Below are 21,706 nucleotides of genomic sequence, written 5' to 3' on the forward strand. Positions count from 1 at the left end.
GAAGGTGGGCCATTATTTGCATAAACTCATTTCAAGTTTATGTGCAAAATTTTGGACTTTTAAATGTTTTATTTAAGCCTTATAAGTTATATGCCCATTTGCTGATAAAAGCAGACCCTATGCCTGCTTTTACCAGCCGTAAGAGTTGCTTGGGCAAGTCATCTAACTCTGCACCAGCAATACTCATTTTCCAGGCGGTTTGGATGATCTGTCATGGTGTACCTTGAGCGGTCGCAAGTTGCGGATTTCGCGCGCGTGGAAACGCATGCGGAGGTCCAGAAGTTGCGGGGCCTTTTAAATGGATTACGACGACGTACTCCATCACGGAGACTGCAATTCCAGAGCCATTAACATTTGAGGGGTGATTAAACCCAGTTCTGAGGATGAAACAACAGTGAGGAGCAAGTGACCGAGTGGATAATCCCACAGTTCCTATTCCAGAGCCTGTTGACGTAAGAACCAGTGGATTCAGTATTCAATGTTTATTTTTCTATTCTACTGGTTTGGATAACTCAGAATCTTTTAATGATAGATTAATCTTACACAGTCATATCTATAACACTGCAACTCATCACCGGTCTGCAGGCTTAATTTCCCTTCAGTTGTCATCCTTTCAATTATTTTCTTGGCAACTAGCTGCTTACATAATAATTTTTAGGTAACAAGTATTTTTTCTATTTCACATTTAAAATCTACACCTGAATAACTATCCATATCACTTGGGATTGGGATGTAATGAATGAAACTCTGTGGAAAGTGTTTTTTGTGAATTTGGGGAGAATAACAGTGCTGTCATTCACCATGCAACTTGCTGGCAGCATGAACATAATGAGCCGTAGAATGCTGCTTATTTTGCAGTTTTGTTCGTGGTACTTAAACAGCCTTAAATCTGTGCAATTTTCACACATGATTCTCACTGAAACCACAATTAATTATGTCTAATGTACCTACAGGCTAATAGTTTGGCTTTTTCCTTTTCTTTGGTTACTGCTACTTGAACATGCCCATTAACTGTAGCTTCTCCAGAACTTGAGTCTTCCTGTTGTGCATTTGAACATGAAGCTAGTTTAGACTGCATCTCATGGGACTTGTACAGAGAAGGACTTCGAGAATGAACTGTACACTGACCACTGGCGCACACTGACCATTATGTGAATGTACTTGCAATTTTTAAAGAAGATTCCAAAGACTGTCCTCACCAGAGTACAGTTATTTTTTTTAGACATAGGAGCAGAAGTAGGCCATTTGGCCCCTCGAGCCTGCTCTGCCATTCAATAAGATCGTGGCTGATCTGATCTTGGCCTCAACTCTACTTCTCTGCACGCTCCCCATAACCCTTCAGTCCCTTATCGTTCGAAAATCTGTCTATCTCCACGTTAAATTTACAATCTATATTAATGACTTGGATGAAGGGACCGAGTGTAATGTAGCCAAATTTTCTGATGATACAAAGATAAGTGGGAAAGCAAGTTGTGAGGAGGACACAAAGAATCTGCAAAGGGATATAGACAGGCTGAGTGAGTGGGCAAAAAATTGGCAGGTGGAGTATAATGTGGGAAAATGTAAGGTTATCCACTTTGGTAGGAAAAATAAAAAAATAAATTGTTACTTAAATAGAGAGAGATTACAAAATGTTGTGGTACAGAGGGATCTGGGGGTCCTTGTACATGAAATACAAAAAGCTAGCATGCAAGTACAGTAAGTAAATAGGAAGGCAAATGGAATGTTGGCCTTTATTGCAAGGAGGAAAGAGTATAAAAGTAGGGAAGTCCTGCTCCAACTGTACAGGTGTTGGTAAGACCACACCTGGAGTACTTCGTACATGAGAACTCAAATGAGTGTGGAAGCAAGACTCCGAGGGACAGCCTAAGAAGAAGAAGAACTGCGTACCGTTTTAGTCACCTTTAAGGAGGGATATCTTTGCTTTGAAGGCAGTTCAGAGAAGATTCACGAGGTTGATTCCTGAGATGAAGGGGTTGTCGTAGGAAGAAAGGTTGAGCAGGTCGGGCCTATACTCATTGGAGTTTAAAAGAATGAGAGGTGATCTTATTGAAACATATAAGATTATGAGGGGGCTTGACAGGGTAGATGCAGAGAGGATGTTTCCCCACATGGGGGAATCTAGAACAAGGGGACATAGTTTCAGAATAAGGAGTCGCCCATTTAAAACAGAGATGAATTGAGAGGTTGGCTGGCTAGTGGGCTAGTAGGCCGTCGGCACCAAGTTGCAGTCGGTGAGCATAAAGAAGGGAGGGAGAAACATAGAAACATAGAAAATAGGTGCAGGAGTAGGCCATTCAGCCCTTTGAGCCTGCACCACCATTCAATATGATCATAGCTGATCATGCAACTTCAATACCCTATTCCGCCTTTCTCTCCATACCCCTTGATCCCTTTAGCCGTCCGGGCCACATCTAACTCCCTTTTGAATATATCTAACGAACTGGCCTCAACAACTTTCTGTGGTAGAGGACTCCACAGGTTCACAATTCTCTGAGTGAAGAAGTTTCTCCTCACCTCGGTCCTAAATAGCTTACCCCTTATCCTTAGACTGTGACCCCTGGCTCTGGACTTCCCCAACATCGGGAACATTCTTCCTGCATCTAACCTGTCCAATCCTGTCAGAATTTTCCATGTTTCTATGAGATCCCCTCTCATTCTTCTAAATTCCACTCAGTATAAGCCTAGTCGATCCGGTCTTTCTTCATATGGCAGTCCTGCCATCCCGGGAATCAGTCTGGTGAACCTGCGCTGCACCCACTCAATAGCAGGAAGTTGCATGATCGGGTGCGTCGCAGAGGCGGGAGATCGAGCAGCCAGAGGCCTATAAAGGCCAGCAGTCGGGAGTCGGGGAGTTCGAGGTGCGTCGGTGAGGCGGGAGATCGGGCAGCCAGAGGCCTATAAAGGCCAGCAGTCGGGAGTCGGGGAGTTCAAGGTGCGTCGGTGAGGCGGGAGATCGAGCAGCCAGAGGCCTATAAAGGCCAGCAGTCGGGAGTCGGGGAGTTCGAGGTGCGTCGGTGAGGTGGGAGATCGGGCAGCCAGAGGCCTATAAAGGCCCAGCCCGTGCAGCTGCAGCAGGGAGGCAAAAAAGAAGTAGAAAGAAATCGAAAGGTGACGTCACAACCAAGGGGGTAAGTGATTGGCTGGTGATTGGTAAGTAGCTTTTCTTTTCCTTTTCTTTATTAGTAAGTAACATTTTAACATTGTTGTTGCACAATTTAAGTTATTCTAAGGGTTAAGACATGGCAGGAGAGCTCGGACAAGTGTTATGCTCCTCCTGTACTATGTGGGAAGTCAGGGACGCTTCCGGTGTCCCTAACGATTACGTGTGTGGGAAGTGCATCCGCCTGCAGCTCCTGACGGACCGCATTGCGGAACTGGAGCTGCAGGTGGATTCACTCTGGAGCATGCACGATGATGAGAATGATGTGAATAGCGCATTTAGTGAGTTGGTCTTTTTTTCTATGTTTCTATGTTGAGCCTGCATCACAATTCAATATGATCATAGAAACATAGAAAATAGGTGCAGGAGTAGGCCATTCGGCCCTTTGAGCCTGCACCGCCATTCAATAAGATCATGGCTGATCATTCACCTCAGTACCCCTTTCCCGCTTTCTCTCCATACCCCTTGATCCCTTCCTCTCGTACTCTATTTTCCCCCTCTTAATTAAACCCTTTGTCCTCCTCTGCTGAATTCTAAATTTCTCCCAGTCCTCAGGTTTGTTACTTTTTCTGGCCAATTTATATGCCTCTTCCTTGGATCTAACACTATCCTTAATTTCTCTTGTTAGCCACGGTTGAGCCACCTTCCCAGTTTTATATTTACTCCAGACAGGGATGTACAATTGTTGAAGTTCATCCATGTGATCTTTAAATGTTTGCCATTGCCTATCCACCATCAACCCTTTAAGTATCATTTGCTAGTCTATTGTAGCCAATTCACACCTCATGCCATCGAAGTTTGCTTTCCTTAAGTTTAGGACCCTACTTTCTGAATTAACTGTGTCACTCTCCATCTTAATAAAAAATTCTACCATATTATGGTTACTCTTCCCCAAGGGGCCTCACACAATAAGATTGCTAATTAGTCCCTTCTCATTACACATCACCCAGTCTAGGATGGCCAGCTCTCTCGTCGGTTCCTCAACATATTGGTCAAGAAAACCATCCCTAATACACTCCAGGAAATCCTCCTCTACCGCATTGCTACTAGTTTGGTTAACCCAATCTATATGTAAATTAAAGTCGCCCATGATAACTGCTGTACCTTTATTGCACACATCCCTTATTTCTTGTTTTATGCTTTCCCCAACCTCACAACTACTGTTTGGTGGCCTGTACACAACTCCCACCAGCATTTTCTGCCCTTTGGTATTCCGCAGCTCCACCCATACAGATTCCACATCATCCAAGCTAATGTCCTTCCTTACTATTGCATTAATTTCTTCTTTGACCAGCAACGCCACCCCGCCTCCTTTTCCTCTCTGTCTATCCTTCCTAAATGTTGAATACCCCTGGATGTTGAGTTCCCAGCCTTGGTCTCCCTGGAGCCATGTCTCTGTGATGCCAATTACATCGTATCCATTAACTGCTATCTGCGCAGTTAATTCGTTCACCTTATTCCGAATACTCCTCGCATTGAGGCACAGAGCCTTCAGGCTTGTCTTTTTAACTCCTAGCTCCCTAAATTCGTCTCGTAAGACCTCATCCAGTTTTGTAACTATATCGTTGGTACCTATGTGTACCACGACAACTGGCTGTTCACCCTCCCTTTTCAGAATGTCCTGCACCCACTCCGAGACATCCTTGACCCTTGCACCAGGGAGGCAACATACCATCCTGGAGTCTCGGTTGCAGCCGCAGAAACGCCTATCTATTCCCCTTACAATCGAATCCTCTATCACTATTGCTCTCCCACTATTTTTCCTGCCCTCCTGTGCAGCAGAGCCACCCATGGTGCCATGAACGTGGCTGCTGCTGCCCTCCCCTGATGAGTTATCCCCCTCAACAGTACCCAAAGTGGTGTATCTGTTTTGCAGGGGGATGACCTTCCTTATACTGCTCTTCCTGCTGGTCACCCATTTACTATCTGGCTGAGTACCCTTTACCTGCGGTGTGACCAACTTGCTAAACGTGCTATTTACGTCATTGTCAGCATCGTGCATGCTCCAGAGTGAATCCACCCGCAGCTCCTGCGGTTCGTCAGGAGCTGGAGGTGAATACACTTCCCGCACACGTAGTCGTCAGGGACACCGGAAGCGTCCTTGACTTCCCACATAGTACAGGAGGAGCATATCGCGTGTCCGAGCTCTCCTGACATGACTTAACTCTTAGATACACTTAAGTTGGCAACAACAATGCTAAATGTTACTTAATGATAAAGAAAGAAAAAGAAAAGCTACTCACCAATCTACAGCCAATCACTTACTCCCTTGGCTGTGACGTCACTTTTCGATTTCTTTCTACTTTTTTGCCTTCTCCCTGCAGCTGCACAAGCGCGCCTCTCCACGCACCTCCAGAGTCTCTCGGCGACGCACCATGACTCCCGACGACTCTCTGACGCTGGGCCTTTTTAGAGGCCTCTCCATGCACCTCCCGAGCCTCTCACCAACGCACCACGACTCAAAGGGCCAAATGGCCTAGCTCTGCACCTATTTTCTATATTTCTATGTTTCTATGTCCTTCCTCAGATTAGGAGACCAAAACTGTACACAATATTCAAGGTGTGGCCTCACCAAGGCCCTGTACAACTGCAGTAAGACTTCCCTGCTCCTATACTCAAATCTTCTCGCTATGAAGGCCAACGTGCCATTTGCCACCTTCATGCCAACTTTCAATGACTGATGTACCATGACATCCAGGTCTCGATGCACCTCCCCTTTTCCTGATCTGTCACCATTCAGATAATATTTTGCCTTCCTGTTTTTGCCACCAAAGAAAATAACCTCACATTTATCTACATTATACTGCATCTGCCATGCATTTGCCCACTCACCTAACCTGTCCAAGTCACCCTGCAGCCTCTTAGCATCCTCCTCACAGCTCACACTGCCACCCAGCTTAGTATCATCTGCAAACTTGGAGATATTACATTCAATTCCTTCGTCTAAATCATTAATGTATATTGTAAATAGCTGGGGTCCCAGCATTGAACCTTGTGGTACCCCACTAGTCACTGCCTGCCATTCTGAAAAGGACCCGTTTATTTCGACTCTTTGCTTCCTGTCTGCCAACCAGTTCTCTATCCATGTCAATACATTGCCCCCAATACCGCATGTGCTTTAATTTTGCACAGTAATATCTTGTGTGGGACCTTGTCAAAAGCCTTTTGAAACTCCAAATACACCACATCCACTGGTTCTCCCATGTCCACTCTGCTAGTTACATCCTCAAAAAAATTCGAGAAGATTTGTCAAGCATGATTTCCCTTTCATAAATCCATGCTGACTTGGACCGATCCTGTCACTGCTTTCCAAATGCGCTGCTATTTCATCCTTAATAATTGATTCCAACATTTTCTCCACTACCGATGTCAGGCTAACCTGTCTATAATTCCATTTTCTCTCTCCTTTTTTAAAAAGTGGTGTTACATTAGTTACCCTCCAATCCACAGGAACTGATCCAGAGTCTATAGAATGTTGGAAAATGACCACGAATGCATCCACTATTTCTAAGCCACTTCCTTAAGTATTCTGACTTGCAAAGTATCAGGCCCGGGGGATTTATCGGCCTTCCATCCCATCAATTTCCCTAACACAATTTCCTGATTAATAAGGATTTCCTTCAGTTCCTTCTTCTCGCTAGACCCTCGGTCCCCTAGTATTTCCAGAAGGTTATTTGTGTCTTCCTTAGTGAAGACAGAACCAAAGTATTTGTTCAACTGGTCTGCCATCTCTTTATTCCTCATTTATAAATTCACTTGATTCTGACTGCAAGGGACCTAATCTTTTTCTCTTCACATATCTATAGAAGCTTTTGCAGTCAGTTTTTATGTTCTGTGCAAGCTTTCTCTCATACTCTATTTTTCACCTCCTAATTAAACCCTTTGTCCTCCTCTGCTGAATTCTAAATTTCTCCCAGTCCTCAGGTTTGCTGCATTTACTCTCCAATTTATATGCCACTTCCTTGGATTTAACACTATCCCTAATTTCCCTTGTTAGCCATGGTTGAGCCACCTTCCCCGTTTTATTTTCATGCCAGACAGGGATGTATAATTATTGAAGTTCATCCATGTGATCTTTAAATGTCTGCCATTGCCTATCCACTGTCAACCCTTTAAGTATCATCCGCCAGTCTATCCTAGCCAATTCACATCTCATACCATCGAAGTTACCTTTCTTTAAGTTCAGGACCCTAGTCTCTGAATTAACTGAGTCACTCTCCATCTTAATGAAGAATTCTACCATATTATGGTCACTCTTTCCCAAGGGGCCTTGCACAACAAGATTGCTAATTAATCCTCTCTCATTACACAACATTCTAGGATGGCCAGCTTTCTAGTTGGTTCCTCGACATATTGGTCTCGAAAACCATCCCTTGCACACTCCAGGAAATCCTCCTCCACCGTATTGCTACCAGTTTGGTTAGCCCAATCTATATGTAGATGAAAGTAGATTGAGGGTCGGTAGAGGGATATCGATGTGGGTGCCGGAGACATTGGGTATTAGGGCTCGTCGATGGGATGGGGGGGGCTCGAGAGATTGGGGGAGGAGAGGAGAAGATCTCAGGGGAGCCGGTGAAGGACATGGAGTGTGGGCAGGAGAGCATTGAATGGCCATGGAGGACATCCAGAGGGCATCAGATCGCGGGGGAATTCCAACCACTGGGGAGGTCAACGAGGCAACTCCTCTGCCCACAAGCTGTGTTCCATCCAGCAGTTCTCACCTCCCTTCAGGTGCCCAGTTTTCCAAGGCTCGGGAAGTTCTGCTGGCCAGTGTTAAAACCTGGAACAGAGAAAAAGAATCTTGGGCACGTAGCCTCATTAAAATATTCAAATGAGGTACCACCTCCTGAGAGCAGGTTGGTCATCTGCCCCTGTTCCACCTCCATTCGAACCAGAAAAGGCGAGTTGGGTTTGAGTTTGAATTTTAACTCTCCTCCTGACCCAAATCCACCTGCTTCTGCGAATTAAAATTACCCGCAAAGTTTCTGTCAGTTCTTCTGGTTTGACAGATGTTTTCTACTGATATTTTGCATAAATTGCAAGCCTTAATAGCTTAATGTCATCTGGAACCTACATTTTTTAAAACTATTTGTGAGATTCATGCTGGTGAAATGGTTCCAGGTACTTTCTCCTTCTGCTATTCTATTCCCCACCACCAGCATTTACACAACAGTGACTTGAGCTGTTCTAATTCAAAATACGAACACATGATTCTGTGCCTAGGGTAATATTGGTCTCAGATCGAGTTTACCACACTGCTACTGTATTAAGTTATTTCATATAAATCGTGGCTACACTTCAAAAGTACATAATTGGCTACAAAGCCCTTTGGGATGTTCCGAGGTTGTGAAGAGCATTATATAAATTCAGTGAGTGATCAATAATCACATCCAAATCTTTTTTCTGCCTATGCTAACTGACATTTTTCATTATTCGTCCTGTTTCATCATGTTTTATACGTTAAATTTATCTCCAAGGTAAAATTCACTGGCGCATCTTCTTAATTGGGCTGGAACCCTTTGAATGTTGCCAATCTCCATTTTGTTCATCGTGTGCCTTTTGGTTTGCTATGAACTAGAATATCCTAAAGTATTCTCCATATTATTGAAGTCAGATTATGTACCTTTCATGGGAACCCAACATTTGCATACAGTGTAAAGAGCAGGGAACTCAGAACAGACACCTATGGAACTCCAATAGTTTCTGTTCATGAGCAAATTCTGCTTTCTATTGCTAAGCCAGTTTTCAAACCAACTGGCCAATTCATGATTAATCCCATGAGTCTTAGCCTTCTTCGTAAGCCTCCACATGAAGAGCTTTATCAAATACCTTCTGAAAATTCAAAATAAAGGAGGAACTTTATTGTTCAGCCTTTCTCCAAAATCTCTTCCCATGCTATTGGCTTGATAACAGTTTCCATAAGCAGATTATGCGTCTCTTACAAACTGAAACATGCTGCTTTTACTCCACTGGGTTAGCATAGCTGAGATCGAACAGTCGACCCTGATCGCGTTATGCTTGGCAAAGAACATAAATTAGCTGCTGCATCACCTGTCAATTCAGAAGAGGCAAATATCGCCATGGGAAACTACAGTCCAGATTTATTTGGAAATAAAATGATTATCAGAAACAAAAAATAAAACTCACGTTGTACAGTACAATAATTTACACTTCATACAACTGAGTTGATTGTTGCGTTTACTTCTCGCCTTGCCTCTTCCTGCAGAGTCTTCGAAAGATGTTCTCTGGGAATAAGTGGCCAAGTGTTACTTATGGAACTCTTATAAAGGTAAAATGACAAGAATGAATAGAAACTAAGAGCATTAGGATATTGTTGGTTGAAATAAATATTTTTCACCTTTATTAAAGTTCAAGCAATATCTTTGAAGAAGTTTACAGTTTTCACATCTTTGAAAACATTGGGGTTACAGTTTTCAATTTGCTTCCCCATGTAACAGCCTGCTTATTTTAACACTTGTCAGAATTGGCAATCACAATTTTGTTTGCCCCACCCGATTAAGAGCAATGTAAGTAATAGATCCCATAGACCAAAGAGCATTCTCCGGTTGTGAGTCAGACGAATGTCCTGGAGGAACCATTTCAGTTTCCAATAAAGTGTTTGGATTGCATGATAGATCTTAGTTATCAGCATTTTATATAAGATGAGAATTCTATTTTCAGCACAGTTCTTATCAATCAATTTAGTCCCCTCAAAGAGTTCTAGTACATTAGTGGTTACAACCAGTCATTTCTAAATCCATGTTGACTATTCCTTATGGCCTCTGCAGTCTTTGGACAAACATGATAATGTCCTGTAAAATGGTCTTGAGCATTCCCTGCTACCAGTGTTATTATTCCTGGGTTCATATCTAACTACTTATATTCTTAACGGGGTCTGTCAAATGAAATCATGAGCTATGCTCTGAAATGAAGTTCAAAAAGTGTTTTTACCAATTAAGAAATCGAAATGTAATTTCACGTCTTAATGGCTGGGCGAGTCTTCAGTCCCATTTCGGGAAGAGATCTTTTAAAAAGGCTCTACCTGTTCTGAAAGGTGACACTTGGCTCATGGTGTTCTCAATGCAAATGTATTATTTATAATATTATTTTTAACATTTGGATTACTCAATCAGAATATTTATTTTATTAGTAATCAAATAATTCCATATTTGGGGGTCTTAATTGGGATAAGAAATTATATATTTTAAAGTGAAAGAATAATGTTACAAATGTCAATAAGTCATATTGAGAATATCAAGACAAACAGAAATTTATTAAGGAAGATCTCTCAATATCAGTAAAGGTTTGGTACACCATGAAATATTTTTCAAATGAATCTGTTTTAGAAATAATAACCTCAACACTATTTTAAGTTAGCTAACTTAAGCTATACTTAGTAGATTTCTCTACTGAGATGCTGTGAACTAGCATTCAATTTTATTTTATTCATTTGTAAATACAAGATAGGAGGTAGATCACAAAAAATAACCTGTTGAAAACTAACAAATTGTCATCAGTAGCAAATGTTCCTTTCAGCATTAATGGATATGTATATGAGGGAAAGGGTTTATCAGATTCAAATCTCAACTATCATAGTAACTTACCAAGTGCCCATTAATTGAACGTTCAGCTCAGCGAGGTTGATGGATAGTTATGAGGAGGAGAACTCCAGATGCTTTTTTACTTCCTCCATAAACCAGAGGTACTAGGGCCAATTGTAGTTGCTGCACAGGTGGCTATCTGCTAATTTATTACTGGCAATAAAAATGGGCCTTTATTCACTGGAGTTTAGAAGGATGAGAGGGGCTCTCATAGAAACGTATAAGATTCTGACGGGACTGGATAGGTTAGATGCATGAAGAATGTTCCCGATGATGGGGAAGTCCAGAACCAGGGGATATAGTCTTAGGATAAGGGGTAGGCCATTTAGGACTGAGATGAGGAGAACTTCTTCACTCAGAGTTGTTAACCTGTGGAATTCCCTGTTGCAGAGAGTTGTTGATGCCAGTTCATTGGATATATTCAAGAGGGAGTTAGATATGGCCCTTACGGCTAAGGGGATCAAGGGGTATGGAGAGAAAGCAGGAAAGGGGTACTGAGGGAATGATCAGCCATGATCTTATTGAATGGCGGTGCAGGCTCGAAGGGCCGAATAGCCTACTCTTGCACCTATTTCCTATGTTTCTATGTTTCTAAATCTGGGATCTTCCTAATCCATCTGGCTCAGTTAGTCGCAGGAGAACCATGTTAAGTGGTCAACGGTGATCAGCTTAATGTTTAGAACTGATAATGGATTTTTGAGTGGTTTGCGGCCCGGTTTTCGCTGGGTTTTGATCCTCCGCGGCGAAAAACGGGGCGATCAGCTGTTTTTCACCCCGGTCGCGATACTCGGGTTGGTGTTTGCGGCAGCGCTTAGAAGCACCGCTGTGGAGACCTGCGCCGGGTATGCAACGGCTCGCATTGAGGCACCGTTGCATGTTTCGAGTCTCACTCAACCCGTATGCCCCGAAACGTGCCCCGCGATGACCGCCAGGGAAAACGCAGCGGTGCAACCCTGCTGGCGGTGGTGTGTTGAAAACTGAAAAAAAGTACATTCTTTATTTTTTTATATTTTTGCATCGATTTGTGAGGTAAGGGTGTTGCCAATGTTTTTTGAATTTTTTTTGCATTTTCTTTTTGCCTTCCAAAGGCCTCTCTCGGAGCGCTCCCGGCCCCGTACTAAAGTTGGCAAGGATCTCGTTTTTGCACGGCGAAAATAGTTCAACGCCTCCCTTTGCAGTGCGCCCCTGGCAGAGAGGCCAAATAACGAAAGTTGAGCAATAAACCGCTAACGTTAATTGGGCGGTAATTTTCCCGCCCTGCCTCCGTTTTTGCCCCAAAAACGGAGATGCCGAAAATCTAGCCCATATATGTCTTTTACTATATAATGTATAGTACATAACATGCAAGATATGGTATAAATTATACTGTGCACAGTATGCGGTGTATAATGTGATTTTTCTGGTGTATTATTGAAATTTTTTTTGAATGTTTAAAAAAATATATGCATCCTAACTGATCCCTGCTCTGTATTTTCTGTTACTTTTAGTGTATTGTGATAGCACTCGTATAAGTCATACTAAAAATGAAAAGCTTCACTAATTGCAGGTTCTTAAACACGCTAGGAAAGAGTTTAAGTAGGTTTCCACCAGTAATATCCGCACAATCTGTGCAGAATCGGCTGAATCAGCACAAAAAATCTGTGAATTTTAAACGTGAATTACACCCACTAGTGCTTGTGCTTTCTGCGATCTTTTACGCTGGTTCAAGATTCAGTTCTCCTGAATCAAGCCCCGCTTACACAACTGGCCATGCCCTCAGTTGGAATTGCAAGATTCCGTCGATTGCGCTGGTTCAGGATGGCTCTTCAAATTGCATTAATTTTCGTAGGCACACAGGCACTGGAAGGCACTTTTTAAAAGATTTTTTCATTTCAAAAAATATTTAATTTACTAATAAACTGAACAGTGTACACCAATGAAACTGTTAAATGGTTCAGTACAGTTTTTAAGTCATTTTCAGTGATTTTAAATCAGGTAACTCACAGATGAAGGACTGGGCACACTTACTGAGAATGCTTATTTGTCGTGGTACACCCATTTTCACCTGTATTAATAAAACTGCACCAGGTTACCACTCTTAAATGCATCATGTAATAACTTAATGAAAAGAACAAAAAGAAACGATTACGTTCTTTTCTGCAATGTCCCGATTGCGTCCAAATTGGAACATCTACCCTGCCATGCCTGAGGTGCCGAAGTAAATGGGTTGAAACTTTAATTTTCACACTTGAAGAAGGAATATATGGGTCTGGAGTTTCCACCAGGGTGCAATCAGCAAATGCCCCCAGAATTCACTGGACACTGCGCTAGTTTTGCAGAGGTGAAGTTACATTGCACACACATCATTAACATAAGCCCGATTGTAAATTCTGTCTTAAATCAGTGACATCAAGCTGCGTAATCAAACATTTTTGACCGGAACAGGTCTAATGGGGCCTCAAAGTGCTAGGGTGCTGTTGTATTGTTTTTTCATTCATTCCTGGGATGTGGGCGTCACTGACAAGACCAGCATTTATTGCCCATCCCTAATTGCTCTTGAGATGGTGGTGGCGAGCCGCTGCCTTGAACCGCTGCAGTCCTTGTGGCGAACAGTTCTCCCGCATTGCTATTAGAGAGGCACTTCCAGCATTTTGACCCAGCGACGATGAAGGAAGGACGATATATTTCCAAGTCCAGGATGGTGTGTGACTTGCAGGTGACGGTGTTCCCATGCGTCTGCTGCTCTTGTCCTTCTAGGTGGTAGAGGTCACGAGTTTGGGTAGGAGAAATAAATTCCCCTTCAGTGTGAGGCTGGCGATCACAAGGTACGCAGTACTTTTCTCTCTGACTTGCAGACTTTTAAAACTTTACACAGTACAGTAAGTGATTTAAATCTCTCAAAATATACTGATTTAATGCTCTTGATCTTAATTTTTGAACTACAGTAATTGCTGCAGCAGCAGAACAGACCTGGGCCAATGACTTCAACTGACTGCTGGTCACTACAGTCAGCTGATTACTGCTGGATTCATGTGAGCAAAGGTACCTATCCACCTGCGATTCTGGGCACAGTATAATGAACGCCCCCCCCCCCCCCCCCCCCCGCCCCCGCCACACCTAACAAACGCAATCGGCAGAAACTCTCCTTTCCGATCTGCGGATGTGGCCAGTTTTCTGGGCGAGGAATTATTCAGGCGAATGGACTGTTGAACTAGTGTAAAAGATCACGGATCTTTGAGCATAAACTAGTTTTGGGTGCAAATCACATACGCTTAAAATTCAGCGATTTTTGTGTTATTTGATTTGATTTTGCTCAGATTAAGCTGTTATTTGGGCAGAAATCATGTGGAAACTTCAGGCCATTGTGTGAGTTCTGTGGTTTCCTTAGGCCCCAGTTGTTCATGGTGATTTCTGTCCATTTCTACGTTCGGACTTATTCGAATGAGATTCTCAGGAACAATGTATGGAACTTGATATTGATGGAAGGGGTGCATTTTCGGGTCTAATTTCTGGAATGCACCAATGGAGGAAATTTCCGGCGACAATATTGTCCACAAGCTCTGAAATATTGGAAGTTGTACTCAACGGCTGAAATGTTGCTGATGTAACTATTCAGGTGGTGCCATGGACTTTAAATAACATTTCCTGGATATTTAAAATTATGGCAAAATTTTTTCTGAGATTTTGGCTGAGATTTTACGAACCTCAGCAGTGAGTAGTGGGTGATGTTGGTGACGGGTCCCAACTCTGCTGCTGTCTCCATCCCAGCGTTCGAAAGGAATTTTCTGAGATCCCAGCGCGTTTCCTGGTCAATTAGAGGAAGTGGGCCTGTGGGAAGTGATGTCATTTGATGACATGTCATCTGCCGGTTTCCTTAAAGGGACCATGGCCAACTTTATTTTGACATTTGTGCTGTCAGTGTTCTACAGCATTGAGGTGCTGCAAACACTGAGAAGCACTGCACAAAGGTGCAGGGCTGCACCCAGGCTGTCCCATGACTTCCTCCATATGCTTATGGAGGGAGTCACAGCAGGCAGGGAGGTTCTCTTCCCTTCCAATGGGCAGAAGAGTCCTCCCCAGGAAAGTAAAGCAGTATGGTTGCACATTGCACAGGAGATCACAAGCAGGGATGTGATCAGAAGGACCAGGCTGCAGTGACACAAACCTTTCAATGATCTCTCTAGATCACAAAATGTTACTGCAAAGCCACACTCAACGTCATCCTGATATGCCTCTCATTACACCCCCATCACTCTGCCTTCTCTACCCTACTCTTGCACATCCTGACACCAACTTACCTTGCACCTCTACCCATCCTTCTCTATTTACATTATCACATCCCCATCTCACTAGCCAACCCTCACACTCATCATCATCCTAGTGCAATCATACCAACTAACAACACACAAGGGTAGGCATTTGGGTGTTGTGCAATGTTCATGTAAAGTTTCTGTTAATGTGCTGTCAAACATTGAAACCTTTATTTTCAACACTTTGCATTGTTGGACAGATTTGTGTTCACATTGGAAGTGGCTTTAGTGAGTTACAGTGAATGATGCGACATAACGGTACCCCCCGCAATGGGGAGGAGTGAGAAAGGAATGGCTTGGGCATTGCAGGGATGCTTTATGGTGTTGGTGTGGGGTAGTGCCAAGCTGGCACATCATGTGGCAGCCATCCCTGGCCTCCCGGGCAGCAATGTGCTCGGATGTTGATGCCCTGTGTCCTTTGCAGCATCAGTTGATTGCGGAGAAGGTTGATGTTGTTGGTGATGCTGGTGTTGGGGCTGATCTTGGTGGGATTCTGAGGACCAAGGTGAGAGTTTCAAGGGCACCCATGTTGATAGAATAAATTGCAAGTGAAGTTGAGATGGCAGAAGTGATCTATCAATGGTGGGAGAGCTAACGCGATCAGACTGGATGGAGACTTGTATAAAGACTTGCAGAATCCTGAATCTGTAGTGGAAATGTAGTTTATAGAACCGAGTAGAAAAGGGAACATATCTCAATCATCTGGGAGCTTTGTCTTGACATTTGAAACTGTCAACTCTTCAGCTTATTCAAAGGCCATTGAACTCCCACCTCAGCTTCACAGACAATGTCTAGGCACAGCAAGAAACCGATGGGCGACCTGTCGAATCAAAAAAGCTGGGGAAAAAAAATAAACAAGCCACTAATGATTTTAATTGCCTCCCCCGTTGCTGCGTGTTGTGTCTGCTCAGCACTGACAAACCCGACATTTGGTAAAGGCGCGTTGTGGTGAGTTCACAGCGGGGTCCCGATCGCTCGGGAAAAAAACACTTTCCCACCCGATCCGACACCGATCGCGCCCGCTGACCCCCCACAAAATCTAGCCCTTTGAAAAAGTGGAACATTCTTTCTACACTCGCATCACCTAGTATCAAAAGTTGCTATTTTTGACTGCTAGCTTCATGGAAAAATGGATTGCAGCAGCTACAAGCTTTTGATCACATGCAGTGGTTAGTGATGGACTGGTCATGGGAAAGCATACAGTGTGCCTAAACTATAGAAGTTTTTAAATTCCCATATGGACTGATGCTAATTAACATTGTAGCTTAATGCAGCATGGAATCATAAGAACATAAGAATTAGGAACAGGAGTAGGCCATCTAGCCCCTCGAGCTTGCTCCACCATTCAACAAGATCATGGCTGATCTGGCCGTGGACTCAGCTCCACTTACCCGCCCGCTCCCCGTAACCAACTTGATGGTTTAAATTCCTCCTTCATTTCTCTTCCATTCATGACAGCATATTATATTTTACCCCTTCATTTGTGAGAGTTGGACAAAAGTGTGTGGCACCAAGCACCAACAGCACTTGATTTCTTTGTATAGTGCTCATCTTTGTTGATGGAGTGTAATGGAGAATTGCCATTCTTTAGTTGTACCTGTAAAATAAAAAGACAAAGGGGGCTAAATTGTCCTCCGCCCCAAATGGGCCGCACTTACCGATTTAATTGTTGATTTACCGCCCCAATCGATGGGGCAATGATTAGTGTGATTTTGCCCTCTTTTTTTGAGTGATTCCATCAGGGCGGTGTTTCGGGCTGCAGTGGGTGGAAGTGCATTGGGAGCGGGTCGGAAGGTGGGCGGTGTCATCAGCGCAACGCAGACGTGCCATGTCGCGCTGATGCGTCGCAATGACCCTCCACTTCAGTTAAAGGGGAGGGCTGCTGCGAGCTCTGCAGCCACTTTAGTGGTGCCCACAGGGCCACCAGGGAGGGCTTTGGCTGGGCCAGCGGTCTGGCACCCAGGAGGGGGTGCCGGGCTGCCTGTTGGCAGCCTGGTCGAACCCGTGATCGCCATTGTCAGGCCGACTTCAGATTCGGCCGACAATTGAAATAAAATGGTGGCCGCGGCGGAGAGCCCTCCCCTTTAAGGGCGGATGCAACGCCCAGCCACTGGCAGCTTCCTGCACCACTCCCATGGGGCAATTTCCCTCGCGGGGCAGAAAGGGGTTGCAGCCGGGTGGTAAGGGATCGGCGCGTAGCCGATGGGGTAGGATCACGGGCGGGGCGGTTACCTTCTCCAACAGAAAAATGGACGAGGGGAATGTCACAATTGTCGGCCACTCCACCCTGACTGGTAACTCCTTTCTGCCCCGTTACCACCAGAGGCGGTAATAGTTCTTTCAGCCCCTTTGTTTTGTACTTTATTCTGCCTTTTTAAACTTCACTTAAGTTGGGGAGAATGGTTTGCCTTGTAGGCTGGTCTGAGATGGGAAACTATAGAGTGTGAAGCCCCTGGATGTGGATTATATCACTCTACTAGGACAGAGCTCTGCATGTGCTTGCTTGCACACACACAAAGCCTCACTTCTGGCTGCTGAATATTAATTTTTTTTAAGAGTGTTGGCAAAGTGCCCTATTCTTGTCAAAGTATTTAACAGGGTTTGCTATAAGTTTAAGTACGTAGGAAATCCAGTGAACCATCACAGGATCTTTTAAAACCCAGCTGCTCAGTAAGCTTATTTAAGAAAATCTCCAGAGTTGACTATCCGAGTCCAGCATCATTAACATTTCTAATAAGAAGGAATATATCCATTTATAATGTGTTTAGAGACTATGAATGGATGAATATCTAAAGTAGGTCGATGTGGAATTGTTTGTTTTTCTTCATTAGGCTGTAGGATTCATCTCTACGCTTTTTTTATTCCATTGCAGACTAATTTAGTGGACACTCATTTCTCTAAAAATATCCATTATTTGCCACTAATTTTCTATCTCCGCTGAGAGGAAGTGCCTTTCTCCCAGTACACCACTGCATCACATGCCATCCTAACCTCAAACAATCCTTATAAATAAGCATATTCTCAGCAATTAACTGCAATGTAAATCACAGGAAGTGGTATTGCGGAAGTTACTATGGGTTGCTACAGCTGAAGGGGCCCAACTAAAGCATTGCTTTTAGGTTTAGCGTTGTATGTGATAAGTGTGACATCAGATCAAGCTGTGAGCATGGCAGCTGAGGTATACTTTTCTGTAGTTTTCCAAATTAGGACCTCTGGGAATCCACAATGTCGTCAAAATACAGAATTCTTGAGATACAATTTTCTATCCTGTACTTATTGACTTTGCCGCATGTTATTTCTGTTGGGGTGCATGTTGGGGGCACCTCAGAGTCTGTCAATATTTTGCAAGGTGGTACTCCACACATAAAAGTTTGAAAATTACTTTGCTATCTTGAATAGTTTGTTTTTGAATAACCCAAACCTGAGACAATTGGAACAGAAAAACAGTTCATAATGTTTCGTCTCTTTTAGTTTATTTTAAATACTGTACCCTCTTTCAGTTTCTTTTCAATAAGGCAAAAGTGTCTGTCTCAACAATTAAGAATTTATTTTCAATTGCGAACAACACATTTGTAGTAGAACATCTAGGGGCCGAAATTTCCCCTTCCGATAAGGCCTCTGACCGCCGGAAAGTGGCAGCCACGGGGCGGCGGGGAATGGCTGCCGACTCTCTGGGGAGGGGCCACCATTTTAGAAATTGCCCGTCCTCAGGAGCAGAGCAGTGTCCGTGACCGCTCTGCCCATTTTCCCTCCACAGTGTGCACGCGCCAACCCTTTACCGTCTGGCAGGGACCCCCTCGTGGAATTGCCCCTTACTCAAAATTGCCCCGCAGGAGCGCCCCCGCCACTGGCCGGTGCCCCTTTGCTGTGGGTACACTCTCTGTGAAATGGCGGCACAGCCACCCTTAAAGGGGAGGCGCACTACCGCAGCCGCCATGTTTTTTTTTGTCAGCCAACTGCCAGATCGGCCCGACAATTATGCCCCCGGGTTCGGCCAGGCCACCAAAAGGCAGCCCGGCACCTCCTCTTGGGTACCAGGCTGCTAGCCCGGCCGAAACCCACCCAGTGGGCGCCACTGCAGTGGCCCTCCCCTTTAACTGAAGGGGAGAGACCTTGTGACGCGTCAGCACGGTGCTGATGACTGGTCGGGGTGGCAGACCTGCTGCAAGTGCACTTCCGTCCCTCACCCGATCGGAACATTGCACCACAGAGAAATAAAAAACAAAGTGCTGAATTGGACTGGGGCAGAGAAAAACTTTTAAAAAGTTGGTGCGCCCTGTTTCGGGCGGAAGGCAATTTCTACCCCCTAATAAAGATTACATCTGGACAATGCGAAAAACTCAATTATTTCTAAAAAGTATAAATATGATGTAAAGAGTGAGTAGCAGTCTCAGACAGTGTGGAATCACTTGTAACTGGAATACTTGTTATAATGTTAAAAGCCAAGAGTTTCTCTGTTGGAGGGTACATTAATTGTTGCTAAAACTACAGGGACAGCTGCCCTACACTGTTTGAAGCTATTATTCAGGCCACTACAAGAGCAGATCCTTATATGTACTGTTCATAGGAAGTTGTAATGTTGGTAGCTGTACTTTTGGGCAGGGTGTTTGTTGCTTCTGCGCAGGGTCTGGAATTCGAAACATCTTGGGGCCTCAACAGTGCCGACATCAGTGACTCGAGCAACATGCTGGAAAGCCCGATCATTGCTCTCCTGCAGAGGTCTTCTTTCAAGGACAGTTAACTTTTTTGATAAATGTATATCAGCTGAGGGAATGGTAGTGGATCTCTCATGTTTGGATTATAGAGTGAAAAGACAATCATTCAAGAGCATTAATTTTGGAGTTGTTTGAATACTTGATGGCATTTGTGTCTTGTAAACTACAATCGTCGGCAATGTTTTGGTGTGAAGAACCTGAAGACGACTGTAAGTTTAAACCACTGTATAAACACTTGTCCTTACTGCATATTCTCTTGCTTCAACTGTGATTTTGCACATTTACATGTTAATGAAAATAGCACCATTTTAATGACGAATGTGTTGCTGTAAACTGTGGTTGTACTTTGCCTCCTTCAGAGTGTTACATTAAATTAGAACATTGTTAAATGACTGAAACATAAGTAAGCTGAGGTTTATGCATTTCTGATTGTGTTGTAGTTATGTAATGTCGATTCAGCTAGTGCTAATTAAGTGTTTAGAGAATGATTGTAGCTTAACCTCTTTAGTTAATGAGCAAAGTTGGCATCATTAAAAATGCAGGAATTCCTAATTTCAACAGATTCCACAGTAAATTCCAGAGTGTTGGAAACATAAAGCTGTGCTGCAGATGTGCTGCTTTTTTGGATTTCACTGAACAAAATTGAGAGGCATTTGATTTAGATATTACTGAGGCATGAAAGCAGCTTTAACAGAGCTTCAGACCAACTCGAATCCTTTCCTGATGAAGCTGCTGCAATGTCAGCATGTAAGCCAAACGGTGCAAAGACTTTTGCACTTGTCGACACAGAGGAGGTATGGTTCCGTGCTGATTTAAAGGGGTTGTGTTGTCGGGGACCTGTGGAACACATTACCCTCTTTGTGTGCCAAGTACTTGTTAAGTGATTCAGTAACATCATAGAAATACAGAATTTGCAGTTTTGAAGAAGGACATTTGGTCTGTCCTGCCTGTGCTATATATCGCCAACCATAAAATCAGCTTGCAAAAATTAATGCTGCAATGTATGTTGCATTTTCTCCTGGGGCCAACAGTTTTAACTGAGTTTCACAGCAGTTTTTTCTTGGCTGCTCCAGGATTTAAAACTGATGAAGAACTCTCCAGCACAGAGCCTTTGTCCTGGTGAGTGTGGGTATTATGCCTACTTAAAGAAATGTTTCCTTTTCCACATTGTGATTAATTTAGAATTTCCTGTAAATATACATTGAGCCTAAAGAATATTTCAGTATCATATTTTTGGATATTAACTTGCCCCAGTGGAGAATGGGACTTCCCTCATAGCTGCTTACCTTTTATGCGACTGACAATCAGATGTCACCTTCAGCAAGTAAACTCCAGAGTTTGACAAATGTCACAGGGCCATAATATTTCATAAAAACATTTGTGAGCACTGCACTAATAGACAGATATCTTTTGTCTGTCACACTCTGGCATCACACTGTAACTTATACTTTTCATTGGCTGAAATAATGTCTTCATAAAGTAGCAACAAGTAATAACTGAATAAGTCGGCAAAGTTATCAATTGTAAGTGAGAAAAGTGCACGTAAACTTACAATGAAACTCTACAAAGGATGTATGAAAACAACCAAGCAACAAAGAGTTGACAGCAAAAGCTACCAATTTTAAAAAAACAATTAAATTGCACCAAATATTTTGTTGAAAATCCTTTCAGCTGCTTTCTTGGACTTTCATTAAACTGAAAAACTTGTTATTGGAGCTAACATTTATAACATAGATATTAGAAAATGATAAACTTATCGACAGAAAACATTCACTGCCAGTGAGAGAAAGCCAACTACAGTCACTGCTTTTGCACCAGTTTTCTGTGTTCTGAGCGCAAGGCACATTTTAAAATGGTTTGAAATGGTGTGACATTTCAAGTCCCTCTATGGCCTTGTCCCTCCCTACCGGAACAATCTCCTCTCGCCACTTGTCCTTG

The 21,706-nt window shown here is 43.5% G+C and overlaps 1 protein-coding gene across 12 annotated transcripts in view; it reads left to right on the forward strand.

Moving 5' to 3' along the window:
* dmd (dystrophin) overlaps positions 1-21,706 on the forward strand; it is a 2,299,423-nt gene that overhangs the window by 287,882 nt on the left and 1,989,835 nt on the right. The window contains exon 1 of one of the 12 annotated variants that reach the window (XM_070893341.1): positions 19,712-19,977. The exons of the other annotated variants lie outside the window; for them this stretch is intronic. Coding sequence (XP_070749442.1) covers positions 19,911-19,977 — 67 coding nt within the window. The 5' untranslated portion in view covers positions 19,712-19,910. Of the gene's footprint in view, positions 1-19,711; positions 19,978-21,706 lie in introns of those variants that run through there. 12 annotated transcript variants of the gene reach the window in all.

Source organism: Pristiophorus japonicus, chromosome 11 (genome assembly GCF_044704955.1).
Source record: "Pristiophorus japonicus isolate sPriJap1 chromosome 11, sPriJap1.hap1, whole genome shotgun sequence".
Lineage (NCBI taxonomy): Eukaryota > Metazoa > Chordata > Chondrichthyes > Pristiophoridae > Pristiophorus > Pristiophorus japonicus.